Here is a 27137-nt window from a genome sequence, read left to right on the forward strand (position 1 = left end):
GTATTAGTGTTTTTGATCTCTAGCATTTTTTTTGGTTCGTTTTTAGAATCTCTTCTTATATTGCCCATCTGTTCTTACATGCTGTGTATTACTTTATCCATTAGGTCCCTCAGCATCTTAACCATAGTTCTAAATACCCAGTCTGATAATTCCAACATCCCTGCCATATCTGAATCTGGTTCTGATACTTGCTCTCTCTGAATTGTGATTTTTGCCTTTTACATGTCTAGTATTTTTTTTGATAGTTGGATATATTAGGTAGAAGGAACTGCTATTAATGTAGATTAGGATATGATGTATTAGGTAGAAGGAACTGTCGTTCATAATGTGGTGGCGAGGTGTGGACAGGGGAAATGTTCCCTAGTCCCATGAGTAGGTCTCAGTCTTTCAGTGAGCCGTACTTCTGGACTGTGGACTTCACATGTACTTCTCTGTTGTTTTCCTTCTCTTTGATGGGACAGGATGGCTAGAGTGGCCTATAATTAGTTATTTCCCTTTCCCCAGGTCAGTTAGGGTCTGGTGAAATAATTTCTCCTGAGGGCAGACCTTGTTAAAAAGAATAGAACCCTATGACATATTTCAAAATTATTCCTTTTCCCCTCATGCTAGAAGCATGAGGGGATTTTTCTCCAATATTCACTAAGAACCCGGTCTAGCTCTTGGAAGGTAAAATGCACAAAAGTGTGGCAGCCCCTGATCCCTGAAGTTTTTAAATTCTCAGAGTTGTCCACATTGAGTCTACAGCAATTCAATTACAGTTCTAGTTCTCCTATCCTAGCATTGGTTCTTGCAGAGGTTTGAGCTCGTGGGATTCTGCTCTGGCAGGTTGATACTCTTTACTTACCGATCTGCCTCTCCAATTTTGGAGACAGCTGATTGCCTTGTGACCTCATTTCTCTGATGGATCTAAAAAGAGTTGTTGATTTTTCAGTTCTGCTTTTTACTTGTTAGGATAGAGTGACAACTTCCAGCTTGTTACACACCAGACCAGAAGCCAGGAGTCTCTCTGATAATATTTTATAGAATGCTACACATCGTGAATTTTACTTTGTTGGATGCTGGATATGTTTAAAATATTCTTAAGTCTTCTTCTAGGTTGCAGTTAGTTGGAAACAGTTTGATTTTGGGGGGTCTTGCTTTTAAGCTTTGTTAAGTGGGGCAATAGCCTTATTTAGGTTAATTTTTCTTTACTACTGAGGCAAAACCCTTCTAAGTACTCTATCCTTGCCCCATGATTATGAGATTGTGTACTCTGGCTGGGAACTGTAAGCTCAAGGGATTGTTCAGGTGGTTCTTCTCGCTGCCTCCAGTGGTTTTCTGATACACATGTGATCAATATTCCGCTGAAGAATCTAGAAAGACTCTGCAAATCTCTGGAGCTTTCTCTGTACACACTCCCCTTTCTGATATTCTGCTCTGCGAACTCCAGCCCCCTTGGTCTCCCGGGACTACCAGTTCTATCTTAACTCAGAGAGTCTGCAGGACTCCATCTGGATTCTCCCTCCCTACACTGCGATCTGGAAATTCTGTGCAGGCAGTATGCTGGGGCAATCATAGGGCTTACCTCATTGTTTCCTGGGACAATTTACGCAGCAAAGTATATGACAGGGTGGCAGACAGAATAATGGCTCCCTAAAATGGCCAAGTCCTAAACCCCAGAACCTGTAAATATTACTTTACATGTGAAAGGGGTTTTATGGATATGATTAAGTTAAGGATCTTTAGATAGGAAGGTTATCTTGGATTTTCTGGATGAGCCCAACATAATTACAAGGGACATTTTAAGAAGAAGGCAGGCGTATGAGTCAGAGAAGAAATGATGACAGAAGTAGAAGTGTGTGTGCGAGACAGAGAGAGAGAGAGAGACAGAGAGAGAGAAGAGAGAGATTTAAGATATTGGGATATTGGTTTCTGGCTTTGAATATGGAAGATGGGACCTCAAGCCAAGGAATGCAGGAAGCCTCTAGAAGCTGGAAAAGACAAGGAAATGGATTTTCCCTTGGAGCCTCCAGAAGAAATGTAGCCCTACCAACAACTTGATTTTATCCCCCTAAGATCAAATCTTGGAATTTGACCACCAGAACTATAATAAATTTATGTTCTTTTAAGCCACTAAGTTTGTGGTAATTTGTTACAGCAGCAGGACACTAACACAATCACAAATTTGGGAGCATGAAATATGAGTAGGAAATAAGACCTTGCTAAGACATTAGAGTGAAAGAAATGTTATTTTGGATCTGAGAAAACTAGAACTTCTGCTACCTTGACATCCTTATTAATGATATGCAAGTATGGCTACATTAAACCAAGATACAAAATATCATAACACTGCCCCCCACCAAATACAAAAAAAAAAAAATTAGAAAAAATATTTAAAGAAAAATACAAAATACCAATACCTAGAAACTATAAATTATCATTAATAAGATATATTCACTCTGTATTAATAAAGTGTACTTCTAGACAATTTTATAAACAGTATTTTCTTATTCCACAAGAAAATAATGGTGGAAGCCATAAAAGATAGACAGCAAATCCATTTCCAGAATCAGTAAAAACATTTCTCTACGCAAGATTACTCTATGCAAGCTTGCTACATTAAGAGGCTTGTTCAGTCTCACATGAGCTGCTGAAACAAAAGGAAATGAAAAGAGCAGATTGTGAAAAATGATAAACTGCTGCTACAGGAATTGAAAAGCACATGATATCAAGTTTCACTAAACTGGCATATCATAAATTTGTTATGATCAGCTATGTGTTATGTGATAAACAAATGGGTGGATTTTCGAGCATTTCTATAATGGCCTTAAGGAATAATTCTCCTGGAGGCACCTTAACCATATGATCCTTTTGAGTAGAGTATCATTTTTAAGCAAAATCCACCGATTGCACTCAGTATCAAAAGTAGCAGTTAGTGTGACAGCTGCATAGACACTGGTTCCAAGATTAGCTTGTAAGTAGTACTAGTAAGTCAGTGAGGCAGATCAAGGGTGGAGCAAGTCTAGTTTTACAAAATATTTCATAGTTGAAAATCAGATTTTATTTTACTAAATTGCAAGCATTTAGTCTTATTTAACAAGGAGCTAAAACACATCATGTTCTCATCAGAATTTATGACTTTTTCTCTTCGATTTAATATATAACTTACCTCATAGCCTAGATCAGTTTCTTTTGCAAGATCACAAATCTCAAGTATCTTCCACTCAACTTCTTGATACTTTTCTAAATTTTTCAAGTTTGCTGAAATGCGTACTGCATCAATTAGGATTAAGTGTGGCTATTACAGAGTGACTTAAACAAGTTATTTCTCTCTCAGGTAAAGGCCAGAGGTGAGTAGTTGCAATAAGCAGCAGCAGTAGTCACAGGTTTGCAACGAAATTCACACTCACAGGACCCAATTGCCTTGTGGGACTCAGCCTGGCACTAGGCTCACTTAACTTTATAGGAAATGGCACAACAGCATGCGGCCTGATTCAGCAGGAGTCTTTACTCCAGCTGCCAGCTCAGGTGTAAGGGAACAAGATCATTTGGGTGGATGCAGAAGCCACACTGTCTGAGAAGCTTCATGCTGCCTAAAAACCAGTATCTCTTGAAACAGCCCATCAGTGTAGCTTTCAGGGATCTTTGTAATAAGAAATATAGCACTTAAGAAAGTCCAAAGCCCATGTTTTCCAAAAGCGATTTATAGCTCTTGTCACAGTCTCCCTGGTCCAGATAGTTTACCAGTAAAGGGTCATTTTTAATCACAAACAATATTGCCTGGCATCTCAGCTGATGTTCTATTACTATTTTGTCTAATAGGTTTCCAAAGAAAACAGTGCCGAAAGGTAAACTCAGATCATTAACTAGGGAGAAAGAGAAAGGGTTTTATTCCTCTGTTCGTAGCAATCCAGGACAGCATCATAAAATCAGGACCCAATCTTCTGTCTTGTTGCTCTGCCCCTCCTGGCTTCTATGTCCAAGGTTACTTTGTAGTCCAAGAAGCCTGCTGGAGCTCTAGCTACCACATCCAAGTTCCAGAGGGAAGAAAAGGAAAATAAGCTGGCTCATTTCCTTTTACACCTTAAAGTTGTAAGGAAACTTCCCAGAATCATCCATCACTCAACACTTCTAATTCCATGTCACTGGCCAGAACTTAGTGATATGGGAAGTTATATGCACGTACTCATATAAATGCAAGGAAAGCTGGGCACACTGATAACCTGAATAAATTCTGGGCTTCTATTACAAAGATAAAAAAGGAAGAACAGATACTGGGTCAGGTAATTAGCAGTCTCCCCTACACATACACATGGTGGGAAAAATAAGCTTTTCATTAAACAAAAGCTGAGATTAAAGAAGTCATATAAAAATCGGGAAGATATACATGCTTATGATTTGGAAACATTTTTAATCAAGGTAAATTTTATTTTGTAAAAGTTACAAAAACTTATTGAAGAAAAACAACTCCTCATCCTAGCATTACATACAGTTATACTTCCAACAGTTATGATACATAGTTAATGGAAGGTGTGTTTTAACTTATTACTACCAAGTTAAACCATTTAAAATTGCCTGTTTTTCTGTAGTCAGAAACAATCAAATATTGGCAATTTCATATATAGCTCAACCCATAACAAGGTATCACAGTGTGAATAATTTACATTAAAAAATACAAATTAGAGCAAATCTAGGTTATCACTGTAATAAAATGACTGCTACTCACAGCTGAATTCCAATAATCTTTCTCAAGTGGGAAAGGAATGGAATTACAGCTAGAATATCACCAATTTTACCATTGTCCTGAACTATTTTTCTGTTCCCAGATATGTAACACGTACAGTGATAGACTGGATAATGGTCCCCCAAAGATTCTCATGCCCTACTCCTCAGTTTTATACCTGTTTGTAAGTTACACGGCTTTGCAGATGGAATTAAGGTTATAGACCTTAAAATAGTGAGTTCATCCAAGTGGGCCCAATGTAATCAAATGGACCTTTAAAGGTGAAAGGCAAGAAAGGTTGGTCAGAGATAGGATAGGATAATGGGAGAAGCAGAATAGACTTTACGCAGGAGACGAATTTGACCCACCGTTGCTGGCCTTGAAGAGAAGGGGACCATGAGCTAAGAAATGCAGGCAGCCTCTAGAAGCTGGAAATGGCCCCTAGCTGGCAGAAAGGAAATGGGACCGTGATACTTCAATTTCAACGAATTGAATTCTGCCAACAACTGACTGAGCAAGGAAATGCCATCTCTACTTCCCAGTCGCCCCACTCCAGAAAGAAACAAAGTCTTGCCAATACCTTGATTTTAGACCAGGTGAGACCCATGTCAAACTGCGGACCTATAAAACTGTAATACGTTTGTGATGTTGTAAGCCACCAAATTTGTGCTAATTTGTGATGGCTGCAATAGAAAATTTACACACTTACCTTAGTAAAACCTCCAATTTAAAGGACGCATCAGAGAAGGGTCCCTAGTAATTTTAACAATATTTTTTAAACTTCCGTTTATAACTGGTCCTTTAATGATTCTGGTATATTAAGTTGTAGCAATAATTGGCAAAGTGTGCATAGCCAATAAAAATAATAAAAGAGTGAACTGAAAGCTACACAATTATTCTACATAAAAACTCTTAAAAGTTCATGACTAATTATTATGAAAAACATTTCATCTAGGAGTGATTTCTAAGGCAGCATCTTGAGTTTCCATAAAAACAGAACTTTCTGTTTCAGAAGAAGGAATATCAATAAGAGGTCCAGAATCCTCTATTTCTACGTGCGGTGGTTTCTCCTGTTCATAACTCAGATCTGAATTATCTTTCACTTGAATCTCTTGCTCTTCTGACTCCAAAGGTTTATCGGGAGCTGGAGCTACAACTTCTTCATCTTCGTTTTCTTGTAGAAAGCTACAAATCATGTTGGGTCTGTAGGAGAAATCATTATCCTGAATTTGCAGCCACTCCACACCACCTAACGGCGATGGAGGGGGGAAGGGGTGGGAGGACAGACCAAGAAAGAAACATGAAAAAGGAATTTTAGTTATTTAAGCACACTGTCTTTAAATTTTCATCCTGTGAATATATGTCACAGTAAAACCCCAACATAAACCAAGGAACGTGATGCCTGTAACTACTGATAAATAATCACGTAATTTCCATCTTACATGGAGCCCTTGTTATGCCTATAGGGTACGCATTATCAAAATCACTAAAAGGAATCTAATTCAGTTACTATTCCAATGCTTTTCCCACAGTTCAATTCCCAAATCATCCTGAGAATCTCAGCTCTCACTGTCATCTTATGCCATAAAGAAAACTTTGTCATTTTTCTCCTTTCCCACTTAGTTTTCATAACATCACCGACAGTGGTACTACTCTATCGTCTCGATAAATCAACACTCACATGACATTTTGAGTTGGAAGATCCAATTATGAAATAAATCACCTCTAAAAAGGGAAACTTGGAAAAAAATGTTTCTTCCATTCCGTACTCATAGTCAAAGCCCTAACCCCTCAATGAACCCCTGTAATTAAGAATTGCTCCAATAATGCTAATGACTCTTCTATTCTTATTACCCTTCAGCCAATTATTTCCAATGGATCCTCATTAATTTCTATAGCAAGCCCAGGATGTTTAGTCTCCATTAGATTTTTAAGATACCCCAAACTATTTGGCCCTGTTCACATATCCATCTGTTCCTTTCCCCACCATAAACTAATTCTATACAGCTGTTTGTTAAAACTACTAACTGCTGACCCCATGTCCTTTCATATGTTATTCCTATAAAGTCTCCATCAAAAATTGATTAGTTCTTTTCTCTCCAGTTCTTTCACTTTTTTCTTGCAATAGCACTGCCCTCCTAGTCACCCAGGTCCAAAATCGTGAAGCCATCCTTTACTATCATATAGCATAATATTGCCACACAAGAGATACTTAAAAGAAGTTGAATGAAGTGGCTGTTGTGACATTCAGCCATGTGCTTCAATGTGATTTACTTTAGAGTGCAAGTTCCTCGGAGGTAAGGGCCACAGCTCCTTTCTATTCTGTTCTGGCTCCAGCATATTGCCCTTCTTGGCAGCCAGCATCTAGATGGTCCCCAATTCTCACCTTCCTGGTATTAGGCCCCTCGGCAGTCCCCTCCCACACTCAATAGGATATATAGGAGAAATGACAGAATGACTTCTAAGGCTAGTTCATAAAAGACATCGTAGCTTCTACCTTGTTCTCAGGGATCATCTGATCAGCTGCCATGTCAGGAGAGCACTCACACAATAGTATGGGAAGGCAAGGAACTGAGGCCTCATGCCAACAACCAGCACAAACAGGCCAGCCACGTGAGTGGGCCATCTTACATGACACATTCCAGCCTTACTCAAGCCTTCAGATGATTGCAGCCCAGCCAACAAACTGACGCCAAGCCAGAAACACCTAGCTAAGCTGCTCCCAAATTCTGGATTCACAGAAACTGTGTAAAATGGTGTTTTTATGGTTGTTGCTTTAAGCCGTTATCTTTAGAGCAGAGGTATCCAAACTGTGGCCCGCGGGCCAACTGAGGCCCGCTATCCATTTTTTATTGGCCCGCAACAAATTCCAAATACATATTTAGTTTACTTAAATAAACCAGGTGAGGCAATACGTACTTCACTTTGAGTGAGTGGCCTGGCTGTTTGTGTACTTTACCGCATATGGCCCTTGGTGAAAACCATTGAAAAAAGTTTGGACGCACATGCTTTAGAGGTAATTTTTTAATGCAGCAACAGATAACTAATACAGGGTTAAATAATTGGTTACTAATTTATTTGATTAACCAAAAGTCCCAAATGTCCCCAAAGATCTATCAGATTATTAAAGACTAAAGGAGAGGAAACTTTATAATTTCCTTTAATAGAGTATGTATATGATAGCTAAGCTTATCTGACATGTATCTGCCTGTCAAGTTCACTCTATAACTTCAAGTATCTCCTTGTTCCTGTTATTTTCACAGAATGCCTAAAAAGGGGGATAGTTTGGGGATGTATATGCCATGTTTCCCTGAAAATAAGACCTAGCCAGACCATCAGCTCTCATGCGTCTTTTGGAGCAAAAATTAGTATAAGACCTGGTCTTATTTTAATATAATATAATTTTTGCTCCAAAAGACTCATTAGAGCTGATGGTCCGGCCAGGTCTTATTTTCTGGGAAACACAGTGGTAAGAACAAAGAATTGTTATGTAGTTATGTGTAGTTGATGTAATTAATTTCTACATAATTAATGTACCTTCATATGTTTATTTCTTAAAATACAATAAATCCATCAAGCCATGAATATTCATTCTAGAGTCATATTTTTAAGAGTTTTAAATATGAGTTTGAGTAATGATCTTTTAAACCATCAAGTGATTATTTGTTCATCTCCACAATTATGTGCCCTGCTATGGGTGCAAGTCTAGTCTGGGACAATCAGCAACTAGAGAAGGCTAAATGAATGCTAATTAAGAACTGGACTCAGGGGGTGGCCGGTTAGCTCAGTTGGTTAGAGCACAATACTCTTAACAACAAGGTTACCAGTTCCATCCCCACATAGGCCACTGTGAGTTGCGCCCTCCACAACTACCATGTTTCCCCAAAAATAACACCTAGCTGGACCATCAGCTCTAATGCGTCTTTTGGAGCAAAAATTAATGTAAGACCCAGTATTATATTTTATTATATTACATAAGACCCGGTCTTATATTAAAATAAGACCCTGTATATATCAATCATATCATATCATATCATATCATATCATCATATCATATCACATCATATCATATCATATCCCCAGTCCAGGTATTATATTAAAATAAGACTGGGTATTATATTATATAAGACCCGGTCTTATAGTATATTAAAATAAGACCAGGTCTTATATTAATTTTTACTCCAAAAGAGCTGATGATCCAGCTAGGTCTTCTTTTCTGGGAAACATGGTAGATTGAAATAACTACTTGACTTGGAGCTGATTGGTCCTAGAAAAAAACACTTAAAATGAATAAAAAGTTAAAATAAAAAAGTACATTTAAAAAAAAGAGGGGCGGCCGGATGGCTCAGTTGGCTAGAGCGCCAGCTCTGAACAACAGGGTTGCCATGTTCGATTCCCACATGGGCCAGTGAGCTGCGCCCTCCACAGCTAGATTGAAAGAGCAACAACTTGGACTGATGGGCCCTGGAGAAACACACTGTTCCCCAATATTCTTCAATAAAAAAAAATTTTTAAATAAAAAATAAAAATAAAATAAATAAAAAAAAGAACTGGACTCAGGACTAACAACTGTGGTCCTAGAGTCCCTCCCTCACATAGACAGACAGCTTCTTCCAGCTGTGAACTTCTTGGGGAAGGGAGCCACAGCCACCAAAAGTTTCCAGGAGATCCTCTGGGGTTACACCTTGGGAAACCAAAACTGTTATCATCATATCTTCACTTACAAAGAATTTTAATTTTAAAAAAGACAGAAACTGCTGAAATCCTTAAGGGTTGGAAATCACGTCAAGTTTCTTGACAAACTCCTCACAACTGTTCCCAGTGCAAAGCAGATAGAGATTTCTTATATGTCCCCAGTGCCCTCTGCTATATTAGAGTTCAACTGAATTTTTTTTTTTTAAGTAACTGCGGTTTTTGCAATTATTTTTAACCTTTTAAACCACAATTACTTCTGCAACAACCTAATACAAGGAAAGAAATGACGTATTGAGTTCCATGTTTTATTTATTTTTTTACTTTTATTTTTAAGGAGGGTGTTTATTTATTTATTTATTTATTTACTTACTTACTTACTTATTTTTAAGGAGGGGGCAGCTCACAGTGGCCCATGCGGGGATTGAACCTGCAACTTTAATGTTATTAGCACCACGCTCTAACAAACTGAGTTAACCCGCCACCCCTAGAGTTCAACTGAATTTTAAATCTATGTTTGGTACCTTTCATGGAGCATCCTCAATAGTATAATTAACATATTACATATAGCTATTACTACAAAGTACAAAAAAATGTCCTGGCAGCAATGTGTCACTGTCAAAGCCAATATTAAATCACCTATTTTCAGAGAACTAAGTGAACTAACCTATGTTTTCTTCTCCTTCCTTCTTTTCTGTTAGAAGAGTTCTTGTCATACTGAGTTTCTTCATCGTATGGCATTTATATTTTAGCCCTGTTTTATTGTTGCCTTCTGTATCCACTAGAACATAAAATGAACTCAATTATTACATTGCAGTATAATAAAATATAATGCAAATAAAATAATGTTAAGCCTCAATAATGCCAGTTTAGGGAATTATACTAAACTACTTCCTGTCTAGATAGTGGAATAAGTTCAAGATATAACTCCTGCTCCAAGCACAGAGAAATGACAGATAAAATGCATAACAACTGAAGGCACAATGAGACTCAAAAATGATAAACATCTCCAGGGGACAGCGACACAAAGCTATAGGAGTGAGATTGAAGCTATGGGCCTGCTAGGCTCCAACCCGGAAGCAGGAAAGTGGGGCCAGGGATTTGGCCTTATAGGGTAAGAAGGTCTACAATTCTACCACACAAAATGAAGGACCAAAGTCAGATTTACTACTTGAAGCCAGAGACATTAAGGACAGAGAAGTAAGGACATTCCTAATCATGAAAAAAGGCTGAGAAAAAAAACTGCTGCCAAGTTGCTTCCTGGGATTACAGCTTTATAGAAAACTGCGGGCAAAGTCAGGAGGGAAGGATGAGTCTCTGAGCTATGTATGGAAGCACACTGAAAACTTCCATACATTGCTACTGGGAGTATAACTGATACTGCACATAAGAAAACAACATACCCCGTTTCCTCGAAAATAAGACCTAGCCGGACCATCAGCTCTAATGCATCTTTTGGAGCAAAAATTAATTTAAGAACCGGTCTTATTTTAATATCATATAATACAATATAATATAATACCGGGTCTTATATTAATTTTTGTTCCAAAAGACCCATTAGAGCTGGTCCAGCTAGGTCATATTTTCAGGGAAAAACGGTAGTAATTTAAACTATATGAAATTGTCAATATTCAGCCCAAATACGTCATTTCATATTGTTGAACCTAACACACACATCATCAATCTAGCAATTCCATTTCTAAGGGGATACCTTAGACATTTTTACATATATGCACAAGAAGACAAAAATATTCATGGCAGTATTTTTGTGGTGAGCTAATAAGCATAATTAAGAACATGGGTTCTGGAGCAGGCCACCTGGGTTTAAATCCTTGACTCTGCCTCTTACTTTGTGTATGACCTTGGGAATGTTGTTTACCTCTCTGTGCCTCAGTTTCTTCAAATATAAAATGAAGATAACAATGGTATCTACCTCGAAGATTTGTGGTGAGGATTAAATGAGTTAATACATACAGAATCTAGAATAGAGCCTGACATATAGAAGGCATCAATAAGTTTTAGTAGTTATTAATAACTGTTGGTTACAAAAAAATGGAAGCACCAACATGTCCATTAACTGGAGAATAGATTGTGGTGCAATCACAAATGGACTAGCAAGAATCAAGGAAAACAGAGTTATATATATTGAGATGTATAGATCTCAAAATATATCTCTAATTCAAAAAAAGACTATAGAATGATATGGAAAATATGCTATATTTCATATCAAGTTTGAAAATATACCAAAAATGCTATTTTTTGTGCATACAAACATATGTAATATAAAATCAGTTATAGGAAAGACAAACATCAAATTCAGGTGAATGATTACCTCTGAAGATAGAAGAAATGAAATAAGTTTGGAGAGGGGTATACGAGGGGCTTCAAACGTATCTAGAATTTTTTTTAACTATCTGGCAAAATGGTAGGATTTGATATAGCTAGACAATGGGTACATGAAATGTTTAATTTTAATATTCAGTGTATATATATATATATATATATATGTATGTATATGATTGAAATATTTCACAATAAAAAGAGCATAGCAATCACTTACCATGTTCGACATTTTCTTCAAATATAACACAGGTCCCAAGAGTGTCTGCAGAAAAATTTAAAGACAAATTGTTGAGAAATAACAGAGCTACTTTCTCTGAAAAGCACATAAAAAAGTCTCATCTATCTGACACTCTCCTACCTTCATACTCTCCAGCAAAGACATAGCTGTCCACTTGCAGAATGGGCCTCTCGGTGTCAATTCCCTACATCAGAATATAGGATCATAAAAAATCATCATTAGGAAAAGCCTTCGGGGTGAGGAGTGGGTGAAATTGGTGAAGGTGGTCAAAAGATACAAACTCCCTGCACAGCAGGATGACTATAGTTAATAATACTCCACTGTATATTTGCAAGTTGCTAAGAAAATAAATTTTAAAAGTTCTCGTCACAAGACTGCTAAAATTTATAACTGTGTGGTGACAGATGGTAACTAGACTTATTGGGGTGATCATTTTACAATTACACACAAATATTTAATCATTGTGTCATACACCTGAAACTAATATATCAATTATACCTCAATTAAAAAAAGGAAGAAAAAGCCTTCCACATGTAACCTTGCTACCAAGGTGACAGATCTCCAAAACTGGAGAACCTCGAGAGCTTCTTGTCCTGGCAAGACCAAGATAAGCTAAAACTGCTCTGATCACTGCAGCTACAACCTGACGACTATTTAATTCATATCCAAGTAGCAAGGTCTATTTCAGTCAACATCCTCTTCAAGTTAAGAACAGAGGAAATTTTGTCAAAGGTAGCTCAGATTTTAAAGAAGAGAGCTAAAACAGATGGTAACTTTGGATACCATAGCTCAACTCAACAGCAGGGTGTGAGGTCTTCGAAGTCTTTTCTTAGGTGTCTTCTCTCCCTTCTCCACAATTTAATCTGTGTGTGCATATCTGATTATCTTCCCTTCCCTCCATGTTTCCCTCTCCCACCTCACTACCTAAATGTATTTTTTCAAAATACATCGTTCTACAACAGAAATGCCCATCGGTAGATGACTGGATTAAGAAATTGTGTCTATCAAACTACCAACGACGTTTTTCACAGAAATAGAACATATAATCCTAAAATTTATATGGGACCATAAAAGACCCCGGATAGCCTCAGCAATATTGAGAAATAAGAACAAAGTGGGAGGTATAACGATACCTGATTTCAAACTATACTACAAGGCTACAGTAATCAAAACAGCATGACACTGGCATAAAAATAGACACATAGATCAATGGAACAGAATAGAGAGTCCAGACGTAAATCCATGCCTATATGCCCATCTAATCTACGACAATGGAAGCAAGAATGTACGATGGGGTAAAGACAGTCTGTTCAATAAGTGGTGTTGGGAAACCTGGACGGACACATGCAAGAAAATGAAGCTGGACCACCTCCTTACACCATATACAAAAACAAATTCAAAATGGCTTAAAGACTTAAATGTAAGATCTGAAACCATAAAATATCTAGAAGAAAATATAGGAAGAAACTTCATGGACATTACCCGGAGTAAGATTTTCACTGATATATCCCCTCGCGCGAGCGAAGTAAGAGAAAAAATAAACATGTGGGATTACATCAAACTAAAAAGTTTTTTCACAGCAAAGGAAACCATCAGTAAAACAAAAAGGGATCCTACTCTATGGGAAAAGATATTTGCCAATGATATATCTGATAAGGAATTAATATCACAAATCTATAAAAAACTTACTCAACTCAACTCCAAAAAAACAAACAACCCAATTAAAAAATGGGCAGAAGACTTGGGGAGACATTTCTCTAAAAAGGACATACAGAAGGCAAGAAGACATATGAAGAAATGCTCAACCTCACTAACCATCAGAGAAATGTAAATAAAAACCACAATGAGATACCACCTCACTCCAGTCAAAATGGCTATCATCAATAAATCAACAAACAACAAATGCTGGCGGGGATGTGGAGAAAAGGGAACGCTAGTGCACTGTTGGTGGCATTGCAGATTAGTGCAGCCACTATGGAAAACAGTATGGAGGTATCTCAGGAATCTGAAAATGGAACTACCCTATGATCCAGTAATTCCACTCCTAGGCATCTACCCGGAGAAATCCAAAACTCCAATTCAAAAATCTGTATGCACTCCTATGTTTATTGCAGCACTTTACATAATAGCCAAGATATGGAAACAACCAAAATGCCCATCGGTAGATGACTGAATTAAGAAGCTGTGGTACATTTATACAATGGAGTATTACGCAGCCATAAAGAAGAAAGAAATCTTATCATTTGCAGCAACATGGATGGATCTAGAGAACATTATGTTAAGTGAAATAAGTCAGAAAGAGAAAGACAAGTACCATATGATCTCACTTATATATGGAATCTAAAGAAAAGACTATGTGAATGAACTAATCAGAGACAGTTTTGGGGATGCAGAGAAAAAACCGAGAGTGGTTAGATGGGTGTGTGGGAGGGGGTTGGGGATAAGGGGAAAGGTGAAGGGATTTGGAAGCAGCTGGTAACCACAAGATGGCCTCAGGGTTTTTTTTGAAAATTAATTTGGGGAAGGTATTCTATAATGTTGTAAAGATTTTGTTGGGTATCCGATGGACATGCGTCCTATTTGGGAGACCACCTCAGGGATACTGTGGATACCTGATCATGGCATTGTACACCAGAAGCTAAACATTAATGAATGCCAACTATAATTTTATATATATAATGTGATGGTTCAGTGTGAGGTCGGAGGGATAGTGGATGGGGGGAGAGGGGTTCACAGTATGAGGGATATAAATGATGAACGTCTAAGTATTACCTTGTCTTGTACACCTGAAACTAATAAATTAATTAATTAAAAAAAAAAAAGAAATTGTGGTACATTTATACAATGGAGTATTATTCGGCCATAAAGAAGAATGGAATATCATTTGCAACGATATGGATGGACCTAGAGAATATTATGCTAAGTGCAATAAATCAGACGGAGAAAGACAAATAACATACGATCTCAGTGATATGTGGAATCTAAAGAATAGAATGAACAAACTAATCAGAAACAGTCTCAGAAATATAGAGAAAAAACTGAGGGTTGCTAGATGGGGGGTAGTGAGGGAGAAGGTGAGGGGATTAGAAAGCACAAATTGGTAACCACATGATTGCCACGGAGATACGAAAGATAGTTTGGGGAATATAATCAATAATAATGTTGTGAAGATTTTTTATGGCATCCGATGGACACTTGTCTTATTAGGGAGACCACTTCAGGGACAGTGTAGATGCCTGATAACCGCACTGTACACCTGAAGCTAAAGCTGAATAATAATGAATGTTAATTATAATACGTATATATGTATATATATGTATATATATATATATATATATATATATATATATAGTCACAGGATGTGGAGTACAGCATAGGGAATAAAGTCAGTGGAATTGTAACAGCTATGAACGATGTCAGAGGGGTAGGAGATTTGGGGATGAGGATTATCACTTTGTGAGGGCTATGTCTAACTATTACATTGTTTTGTACACCTAAAACTAATAAGCATATATACATACATATAAATATTTCCATATCAAAAAGCTACCTCCTCCAAATCTTTAACTCTCTCCAGCCATACATTCATTAGGCGTTTTCTCCCAGCTGCTCCCACAGCCTCTCTGTACTTCTATGATTGTCCTTAGATAGAGTCCACTCACTGCTTTGTAACGTGGAATTAATATATCAGTCTTTGGGGACAGGTATTTCTCCATTCATTCTTGTTCCAAATGTAAGAAAAAATCTACAACCACCCCACAATTCTAGAAGACTCACCAAAATCTTGCATTTATTTTCACATTTTAAGAGCAAGTCTGAATCAATAATTCCCGACAATTCCACCAAAACCAACTGCTCCTGGTGGAAGAAAGAGGGGTTAACACACTAGCACGGGAGCGTGCAGGAAGCGGCAGTCACAAGAGAAGCCCCAAATCCCCATTACGACCATCCCACCGCGGTGAAAACCAGGTCCCCGGTCCCGCTTTCAACGAGAGGAAGCCAGCGACGTTGCCTAAAGCAACCTCCTCTACTGGCCCCATTCTGACCACCGAGTGGCAAAGAGGGCTGAGGCCAGCCGCTCCCCGGCTCCGCGCGTCCCGGGGCAAGAGGTGGGCGCGGCGCCCGTGACGCCTCCGTCCCCGCGGCCGCATCCCGACTCCCTTCCCCACACACAGCCGGCGCGGCCATCCCCGCCGCCGCCCGTGGCGCAGGCTTCCGCCGTCGCACTTACTACCTCCTCTTCCTCTTCTTCCCGGTCCCCTGGCCTCCGCTCCTCGGCCGCTGCCATGATGCCGCTGCTCCGCGCGGCCCCCGGCTCACGAGCGACCCCCGCCCGTGGCCGCCATCTTGAGTATTGGCAAGCGTCTCGCCGCTGCTCCGACGCGCAAACTGCTCCTGCCAGGATGTGAGATGGCGGACGCCGTTCACACGTGGTGGCCCGCTGTCAGTTCCTTTCCGGAGAGCAGGAGCCAGCGCCCTGGCGACGTCCTGTGACTTAGAGATCCCTCGGGCTCCGTGCCCTGAGCGGAGAGGACGGGCAGGGAGAAGGGATAATAAAGAAGGTGCAAGCAAGGAAACCACCTTATGCGACAGAAATGGAGAGGCCTTGTGGTGACCCAAGCCTACGTTTTTTGGGAAACATTCTTAATCTCGTGTGCGTACGAACCCTCCATTCAAGTTTTCCCCAAGGCAAATGAAGGGCACATTTCAGATTAACTAGCGCCCACAACCAAACATCCCTGCTCTGGAAAGTGGGTTTGTGTTTCAGGCCTGCAGGCGCATAGGATCCAGGAGAGGAAGGTAAAAGGACACAACCAATTAGGAGCTAATCAGATTGCCCTAGGTGCTGCAACAGATACAAATTCAAAGAGATCCAGGGAAGTGAAGTTTTGGACAGAATTTTCTCAAAGTACCCTCATGGATTTTTCTAATTATAAAGTAAATGATCTTTGTAGGTGAGACAGGATGATCTAACTCCAAAGAGCATGAGCTTTGGGGTCTAATATTTCTTGAGTTCTGCTGCATTATTGGCAGCAAGGTCTTAGGCAAGTTGGGTTTTGTAGGGATTAAATGAGATAATACATATAAAACAGCCCAGTATTTGGCACATATTAAGCATATTTCATGTGTATTAGTAGTAATATACAAAATTTGAGAATATTGTGACTTCAAAAAAAAGTTCATATATATATATATATTGTAAGAGTAGGTTAGCATAAGAAAGGAAGCCATTTTCTGGATGACCTTAACAGGGTGTGGACCAGATGCCCTGTTTGAAAAGAGCTTATCTTGTTAACTGCCGACTGGGTGGGGTACAAGCCAGCTTATCTTGTCAAATCCCCAGAATGTGGAACAAGCCCATGATATGTATACTCTTTGAAGCTATGGAAAATTACTGGATGCTTTAAAGATGCTATATAAACCCTTGGCTTTGAGTGCTCGGGGTCCTTGTTGAAACCCGCTGCGTCGGGCAGATACTTGGACCCCAGCTAGTTGGAAATAAACCTCGCTGTGTGACTTGCATTATTGCGTGTGTCCTCTGTCCAATTGAGAGGCGGTCGATTCTAGACCTTAACAATATATACACACACACACATATATCTTTCCAGGCTCTTCCTACATACATACTTTTTTAAACAAAAATATGTTCAAATTGTACATCTGTTTTTAAGTCGCTTATCTCATGATACACAGTATCATAGATGTTCTTCCATATTTTCCATAATATATATCTACATCATAATTTGTAGTAACTGCATACATAGTATTTATTGTATAATATTGATACTACATAATACTTCAGTAAACATCTTTGTACATTTTTACCCAGTTGCCCCATTAAATGAATAGGATTTCACAGCTTTAAAAAAAAGTAGAAAGAGCCCTCGACCTGTTAAAAGTTGTAGATTTGAATTCTAGCTTTGAAGCATGTGGACAAAAAGGGAGCCACATATTAAACCTGATAAGCTCAGCGGAGGCCAGCATGGTGGGCCTTACAAACTCAGAGACCGAAGCTAACCACATAGGATAGTCTGAATGTTAAAATTCCTAACTAAAAGCAGGTCATAGCAGGTAGTCACTTGCTAGGCCTGTAGCTTCCTTAACAAAGGTCAATCTTTACCTTAAGTGAGCCTGTCTGTTGTCTTTTTGCATCTTAGATAGCATACCCATGGAATGTCAGAGTAATCCCCTTTATCTAGGCCCCCCAGGGCACACCCACAGCACTAGAGCACAGAGACTACAGAACCCCTCATTGTTGTCTTGTTCCCTGAATACCATCTCTATGTGCTGTAAAATGTTGATTATTCACTCTCGTGTACTCAAAAATATAAAAGAAGTATATGTGTCTCCGTTTTACTTTTTATCCAATCCCAGACATTTCCCTGCTTTACTTTCTCCCACCTCCTTAACCTACCACCAGTGGATTTCATGTAACTCTCTTATGCCCCTCCTTTGATTCTAATGTATAAAATAAACTGCAAAACTGCCATTCTCTGGAGCATTTTCTATATCTGTTGAAATTTTGCTTCCCGGCAATTGTCATCAGTTTGGTTCAAATAAACTCATAAAAATTCTTTACAGGTTTGGGCATTTCTTACGTTGACAAGCGTAATAATTATGATCTGGGACAAGCTGCTACACTTTCTCAAATTCAGTGTTCTAACTAACTGAGGATAAAAATACTTATACTTACTGTATTTGAAGATTAGGTCATGTATCTAAATGTAAACTGAAAAATTACTTAAATTGTCAGATTTTATTGGAGTGAAGGGAGGATAAAGAGGAGAACAATCCAAGTTGGGGGAACAGCAGTTGCAAAGGCTTGAGGAATGAAAATATATGTGTTTTGCAAGGTCAGTGCAATAACTCAAGATTTCCCTTTCAAATAAACATGCCTCATACTTTTAGTCAAGGTTATGATTGTTTACTATTTATGAAGTAATTGTTTTTATTTATTTTGAATGATTTGCGAAAGGACATAGAGTGAAAAGTAAACCTTCCATTCCTGTCCGCTTGTTCCCCTTTTTATAGGCAATCATTTTTACCAGTTTCTTATGTATCTTTTCAGAAATAGTCTATGTATTTTTATATACACAAAAATGTGTGTATACAAAATCTGGAAAGTAATTTTAATATTGTAGCACACCTACTAGAAAACCATCCCCCTGGGAGGAAAGAAGATATTACAGTATGGGCTCCATGGCATAGAGCTCGTGCCCTTTGAAAATTAGCTTAAAGGTTGAAAGACAGAAAATAGCTCTCAGACAGAAAAAAGGAACTTACTGGATAGAATAACCCATCACCATCATCTTTGAAAGAAGGAGAAAAAGAAGTCTTTTGGTGATTGGGAGGAATTTTCATGGTCTATAATTGGAGTCCATTTTTAATACATTTTACTCTGAGTCTTAAAAAGATAAGGCCCAGATTCCTGCTTAAAAAGACTAAATTATCTTTATTATGTTCATTTAAAAATAGAAGCAATAGGGCAGCCAGATGGCTCAGTTGGTTAGAGTGTGAGCTCTGAACAACAGTTTTGCGGGTTCAACTCCCAGCTGGGCCAATGAGCTGCGCCCTCCACAACTAGATTGAAGGAGAACAACTTGGAGCTGATGGGGCCTGGAGAAACACACTGTTCCCCAATATTCCCCAATAAAAAAAATAGAAGTAATAAATAAAATGTGGCATGTCTATATAATGGAATCTTACTCAGCAATAAAAAGGATACGTGCCACAACTTGGAAACATTAAGAAGCTGGACACAAAAGATCACACTGATTCCGTTTATATGAAATGCCCAGAATAGACAAGGTTATATATAGAGAAAGTAGATTAGGGGTTTCCAGGGTCTGGGGGGAAGGGACATGGGGAATGACCCTTACTGGGTGTAGTGTTTCTTTTGGGGGTGATGAAAATGTTCAGTATTAGTGGTGATGGTTGCACAACTCTGAACATACTAAAAAACACTGAATTGTATACTAAGAGTAAATTACAAGTATAAGGTCTGTGAATTATCTTAGTAATAGTGTTATTTAAAAAAACAATAGTAGAAGCAGCTAGTTTTAAACTGAACAGTGAAAAGAAAATTGATTGGCTGATTAAGGAAAAATCTTTGAAGGCCAATCAGGGCCAGATACCAGGGCAGCTGCATAGCAGAAGTATAATGTGGTCCTGGATCCCCCCAAAATTGCTTGAGGACCCGTGTCAGGGGTGGAGGGGTGGGTAAGGGTCAAATATCATTAAATGGTTTTAACTGAAACCACGTTAGGCCTCATGACAGTCTGAAGAGGTAATAACTATGAAGAGTGAAGTTCAAAATATTTAATGACTACTTAGGGCACAGTATTCAGCCATGCTGGCGTAAGGTCGTGGGAAAGCTGGATAAGGTCTAGAGCGAGCTAGAGGCTTGAGGAAGTTTCTTTTTTACTGACTAATAGGGAAGTTTCCATAATTTAACAGCTGGTATGGTTTTACCAGTGCATAGAAGCTGAATATCAGCCCTCATTAGTCTAACTTCTATTTTACATTAGGAAACTGAGACAGAAAATTAGCAAACTTGCTTGTCTGACTTACTCCTCTATGCTCTGTTATCTTTTCTGGGAAAGCAGGGTAACCTTCACAGTTCTCCTAAAGAAGCCAACCCCTGCATCAGGCTAGCTAGGATTAGAGGAAAACCTAATTAGAGCCAAACCTAAGGTTGGCTGAGATGGAGCAGCCATCTCAGAGTTGAAATGGGAGACTTAACAGAGTTGAAATGGGAGACTAGGGAAAACTAGGGAGCTGCTCACCTAAGAAAACTAGGTCAGCCACATCATTCTATCTTGCAAGACTTGAGTGATATTATGATCAGGGTTCCCTGTTCTCTGAACTTACTTGCCCATTGCTGTATTTTCTGTTTTTTACTGCTTCCTTCTTTGTTGTATTTCCTAGTTATGTGACTTACAACCACAAACTTGGGTGTTTCCTTATTTTCTTTAAATGAAATTAAACTTGACTGAACCCTTGTCACAGGAGAATGGCAGGAAATTTTACTCTCTGCCAATTTCCTCCCCTTAATAGCCCCAGATCATATATATTATTTGGAGAGACCTCTCCAGTCTTCAGCTCACATTGGTTACTGCTGAGATTCCAGGAGTTGAAGCCACACAGATCCTTGAAGTGCAGGAACTCTGTTTCCACAGATCATGGGAATCCCTGTTATGTCTGGGAACCTTGATGTTTAGAGGTCCAGCCTTTCTAAGCAATCCATAGGTCTTGGCACCTCTCCAGGATGCTGGTTTGAGAATGAGGACACTCCATTCTCCTTCCCAACCTGAGGAAATCTCTATATTTTTCCTCCCGTTTTAAATAAAAGCACCTGTCCCCTTTTTCCTCTCAACTATCTAGTATAATTTCTTCAGTGAGCTCCCACAATAGACAGGAAAAGGCACGATCTTCAAGTAGCTTCAGCTTTCCATTCTTTACACATCCCAGACAAAGGAATACAAATGGCCTGGCTAGCTGCTTGAAAGGAATAAAAAGGAAAATATAGGGCAGGCACTAGTATCTCCATAAATTATTCTGCCACATCAATAAACTCCTTTGGGGAAAAAAATAAACCTTGTCTTGGTGGTTTCAAGATTCAAAGGAATTGAATCACGCTAGGTCAATAGAGCCTGGGAGCTGAGAGCTCAACGTTTGCATGAAGAGATTTGGTGACAGTTTCCGTATCCTGGCGAACTTTTGTGTCGCTCTTGTGACCCGTGACAATACCGTGGCGATCTTGTGAGGCATTGCAAGAAAGGGAGTGGTCTGAGAGGGGTAAAGCACGTTGCTGCAATCCTGTAAAGGAAGAAAACTCACCTCAAAGCGTTCTAAGTACTGGAGTTCTACTGCTTCGAAGATATGAGTAACCGAAGGAGGGAAAACTCACAAGTCTGATTAAAAAGAGCCACGTAAGAGACAAATTACATGGTTTTCTGCAGCCACGTGTGGGGACAAAACCCCCAAAAAACAGTTTCCAGGCTCTCGGCCTCACATAGAAAGGTGCTGGCTCGGGTAGTAAATGGCCATCAACTGTGATCAGATGCCAGCAGCTGTGGCTAGTTGGCCGTCAGCTGTAACCCGTAAGCCATTGGCCACTAATATAACGGCTGTGGCTACGCTAGCAGGAATGGAATGGGGGCTAGCAAGAAGATGGTGGCTGGCAAGCGCGGACTGCTGTTAGGCAGATTATGTAGATCCTGCTTCCTGTGTCTCCAGCCCAGCAGCCAGCGAGAATATATTGGTGTGACTCCCCTACTTATGGCTCCATGGGTGTTCCTTTTTGGCCTTACTGTGTCCTGCGTTCTTATACGGGGAGTGGGAGCTGAGACCCTGCACGACACCACGGTTGGAGCTAATAGACAAAAATCTATTTAATGTGGTGGGGAGGGACAATTGCTTTTAATTGTAGTTAATAAGTGGAATCTTATGAAAAAAATTCAGGAATATAATTTTTGAGAAATATAAATGGCGTGTTGTGCTCAGTATTTAAAAGCCTGCCACTAGGAGGAGACAAAAGACTTAAAAATTGTTTAATCCGCTCTTCCTTTAAGGACACATTTTTCTAAATGAAGAAGAGCCTCATGAAAAATATATTTAGTAGAAGAATTCTAGTAAAAGAGCCTTTAGTGAGTACTAACATTTTATTTTAAAAATTAACATTTTGCCCTTGAATAATAGTTTATCTGATATATCCATAAAGGTCTTTTTAAAATCCGTATCATACTCTTTCAGATCTGAAAACTAAATGCTAGACAGTGTTCCAATATATGGTGATGGAAAAAGAACTGACTCTGGGTGGTGAATACACAATGTGATGTATAGATGATGTAATACAGAATTGCACACCTGAAATCTACGTAACTTTTACTAACAATTGTCACCCCAATAAACTTTTTAAAAAAATGCTAGTCAGTGGCCCTCAAACTTCAGATGCACCAGATCACCTGGAGAGCAGACGACTCCGCCCAAACCCAGGGTTTCAGATTCAGCAGGCCTGGTACAGAATAGGACAGAAAACCTGCATTTCTAATAAGTTCCCAGATAATGCTGATGCTTCTCGTCGGGGAACACACTTTGAGAACCACTGTACCAGATGACTATAGTAGTAACCCTATCACCAACAACCAGATTCAATTCAGTATTGATAACATACTAACTAAAGTATTTTGGTTTGTTAGAAAGTAAGTTAGTGTTGGAAATAAGATTGGAATGATCATTTTTGGAGGACTTTGAATCTAAAAGAAAGCGGTTTACGTGTCATTTGGTAGCAGCACGGCACTATTGGAAGTTATTGGAGTGTGTTTTAGGCAGGGGTGAAGTCAGGGGTGAAGTTTAATCAGATGGGAGAGAGACACGGAGGGCAGAGAGACCAGGTGGAATCTGTAGGGTCCTTCTCAACCCGGGGCACAGGCACCCTATATGAAGCCCCTGGCAAACATAGAAAATGCTCCCAAAGCATCATTTTGGCTCACTGACACGTAACTAAAAGCATGTCTTTAATGCTAAGACAAACATAGATGGAGGGGATGCAAAATCTGCATAATTGTTTTTAAATGATAGGGGTCTACCAAGAAATTTCTCCAAAGTGGGTAGAGAAAGATTTAAAAGCTGCTTGGGGCTGTAGTTGCTAAAGGCACGCCTCCTCATAGTCTACGTTTTGTTTGCTGTTAGAGATACTTTCATGGAAAAGTTTAAGGAATACTGGTGTAAGTCAAATGTAAATGACAACTTGGAACATCATGATGACATTTGTAGTTAGAGAAGATTTCAGCAGCCCCTATGATACTGTGATAGAATCTGTAAAACTCGGCTTCTAATTAGACGGAGTAGGATGAGGGAAAGAGAGAGAAGAAGAGGAGCAGATAAGAGAAAAATCCAAACTACTACAATTAAGAGACAGGATGACTGGTTAAATGGAAGGGTTGCAGGGTATGGGGGAGGGGAGGAAGGGTGTTGTTGTTTAAAGGAATAAGAAAAACATGAGAAGGAATAGTATGAGGCTTTCTCAGTTGGCTTTGGACACTGAGTTTGAGCTCCTTGGAGTACAGTTACGTGGAGCTAGTGGCTAATAGGTGAAGTGTAGTCATGAAACTCGAGAATGTTTACAGGTTAAATTTGAGATGCATCTTTATTTAAAAAATCGAAGCTTTTCCCTAAAATCTGGTCCTGAGAGGTTTCAGATGGGTAGGTTCCTCAAGGGAAAGAATAGGAAGTCATGACAGAAAGGAAATATCAGTGTGGAACAAGTATTTAAATATTATTGACTTAAAAGCAAAATGTTTAGAAGTGTTGCAGTATTTAGTTTAATGAGATGGGCAAAGAGAGGCAATGCACAAAGCATTCAAGGTCTATCAGTAGAAAAGGTAATTTGGGGTGTGTGTGTGTGTGTGTGTGTGTGTGTGTGTGTAGGGAGGGTGGCTCAGAACAGCAAGCTTCTCTATAGATATTTTGGTATGTGGAGATGAGACCCTTGATTAGGTCAGTGACTGAGAAAAATAAAAGGAGAGGTCAGAGATATGCAGTTGAAAAAGCAATAGGACTTGGGTCATTGCATAAATGAGGCAGCCAAAAAGAGAAGGAAGTTTTCAAAAATTGCCCAATTATGAGCCTGAGAGTCAGTTTAGAAGTATATTATTGGTGCCTTGTGGTAGAGCCCCAGCTGCTCTGACCAAACTGATAGAAGGGTGATTAAGCAGGCCAGTGGTTCTCTGGTGTGACCCCCAGACCTGAGGAGTCAGAATGGCCTGGGGTTCTGTTACAATGCCAATTCTCGGGCCCTATCCAGAGTACTACATCAGAAACGCTGGGAATGGCGCCTAAACAATTTGTAGTGATTCTGACACAAACTCTCCAGGTGATTCTGACACACAATTAAGTTGACAATTGAGCAAGGTCAGTTAGATTTCTATTTTTCCTTTCAAGAATTGGAAGTGGGATATACAGAGAGAATCAGTCTGTTGGTTGTGGGGAGAGAAGCTAAATAGTTGGTTACAGAGACACTATGAGGAAGCCGGAATTATGAGTAAGCAGAAACTATAGCCACGTGAAGTCGTTGGCTGGTAGTCATAGAGACAGAGGAATGGTGACACCTGCACTGCTACTGCAGCCAAGAGTGACAAGCTAATCCAGTCTTTCGGTGGGAATGGAATTTGTCCAGTTCCATGTTCCCAAGTGAAGCCCAATTATATTGCTATTCTTAGGTTCCTATGATATTCTTATCTGTTTTATTGTCACGTGTATCCTTAAAATAGACTTCCCATTAACTGAAGTGACCTAAGAGAATCTGAGTTTCTAAAACATAAAAAGCTAGAGTAAATGGAGCAAACATTTAAATTAATAGAAAGAATTCCCTTTTTCTAAAAAAATTATGGACACTTTAAAAAAAATTTTCTAAATAAAATTTACCATCTTAACCATTTTAAATGTACAGTTCAGTAGTTACATATATTCATTGTTGTGCAACCAATCCCCAGAACACTTTCATCTCGCAAAAAGTCACTGTTTGAAGAATTGCTTTTCGATGAAATTTGTTTTAATGCTGTCCCCTTTTTCCCTGTACAACTGAACAACTTCCAAACTCAACCATCAGGTCTGCTGTTCAGGTTCATACGCAAGAGTTTGGTTTTGGGGCTTGTTTATTTGTTTCATTTTGTTTTGTTGACTTGGTTTCCTGATGCAGCCAGCCACTCTGAAAACGTATACTATTACTTTTTTCCACTGGAAGGTCTCTTGACCTCTCTTCTCATCTCCCTCAGCTACTGCCCTAACCCGGGTCTAAATGCCCCACCCTTAGCTTTCAACATCTTGTATGTAGGATGTCGTTATCTTTTCTCTTTCTAATCTTTATGTTTCACGTTTTGTCATACTGATCATCGAATAATCACAATCATGCAAGTAAGGTAGAGTCATAAACATTACAGTTCCGTCAACTGCTGGTGACGCAGCAGACTCCCCTGGCTATGTCAGGACCTTAGACAGGACCCCATCTGGCTGGATCCTTGACGTCTTATCCAGTAAAGGAGGGGTTGAATCAGAAGAGGTCATCTCTCAATTTTTTCCATCCCTGATATTGCCTATACCATTATATTTTGCTTTGTTTTCTTCATGGCATTTCCCTTTACTCTATTTACAAAATATTACTTATTTATATAGCTTGGTCTCGTTGAATTCATGTTTTATTACCGATACATTTCAAGAAAGGAAGTCAAAGTTCTAAGAACAAACTGTTGTACTTGGGGTGTTCTAAATGTCTTAATTGGCTCTGATAGTTTGGCTGGTATCAGAAATTACCATAACTTATCAAACCTCACACTCTTCCTTTTCACTCACCAACTAACCCTTTTGTTCTAACCAAGGCAATCTGTTGAAACTCTACATCCTGCCTTTTTTCCTTTCTTTCTTTTTGCTACTGGGCCTTTGCTAATGTCACTTGCTCCACCAAGCTGAACTTTGCTTCTTTTCAGTCATGCCCGTGACTTCTCTGACTCCAGGAAAATTGTCCTAATTTACTCTAATCTTACATTCATTCATCAAACCCACATTTATTGAGCACTTCATATTGCTAAGCCCTCCCTCTCTTTTTCTATGAATTTCTGTATGCAACGTTAAATCCTATTGTTCATATTTTGCTTTGTATTTGTTAGTTTGCATATGTGTCTTTTTTTCTCACCTTGACTTTAAGTGCCTTGAGTTAATGTTTTGAGCCTGTTTGTACAGTGTTGTGGGTTCATTAAAGTTATTGAATAAATGGATGGATGGATGAATTAAATACTGTGAAACTGGTTTAACTCAGAAGAATTTGGGGGAAAACACTTAACTAGAATTTAAAAGTCATTCTAATTCCAAAAAACTTTAAGGATTGGAGATTATGTTGCAGATGATTCGTTGAGTGGCTTCTCTCTGCATTGTGCACTCCTCCCCAAGTATTTAGCTTGGGAGCTCTCATTCTTGACCCTTACTTTTAGACTGTTTACATTATTTCTGATCTATAGAAGTGATCTGACCCAATGACTGACAGAAGTTAAGTGTTCAGAAAATGCTTGTTGAATTATTAAAATGAATTAATGTGCATTAGGTTTCGCATTTGCAATAAGAGTAGGAATTCCTTCATGTCAAGGACCCAATATTTGAAGTAGTCTC

The 27137-nt window shown here is 39.1% G+C and overlaps 1 protein-coding gene across 2 annotated transcripts; it reads right to left on the reverse strand.

Moving 5' to 3' along the window:
* Positions 1-3848: 3848 nt before the first annotated feature.
* Positions 3849-16589, reverse strand: GTF3C6 (general transcription factor IIIC subunit 6). 2 transcript variants are annotated; one of them, XM_081031509.1, is made up of 6 exons: positions 16210-16589; positions 15753-15833; positions 12096-12159; positions 11955-11999; positions 10062-10175; positions 3849-5951 (listed from the first exon to the last, which is right to left on the reverse strand). In XM_081031509.1, the coding sequence occupies exons 1-6, from the start codon at positions 16261-16263 to the stop codon at positions 5650-5652; spliced, it is 660 nt and encodes a 219-aa protein (XP_080887635.1). In that variant the 5' UTR covers positions 16264-16589; the 3' UTR covers positions 3849-5649. The 2 variants fall into 2 exon arrangements, with proteins under 2 accessions (XP_080887635.1, XP_080887634.1); XM_081031508.1 differs by having other exon boundaries at positions 16207-16368.
* Between the last annotated feature and the right edge of the window lie 10548 nt (positions 16590-27137).

Source organism: Rhinolophus hipposideros (assembly GCF_964194185.1).
Source record: "Rhinolophus hipposideros genome assembly, chromosome: 3".
Classification (NCBI taxonomy): domain Eukaryota; kingdom Metazoa; phylum Chordata; class Mammalia; order Chiroptera; family Rhinolophidae; genus Rhinolophus; species Rhinolophus hipposideros.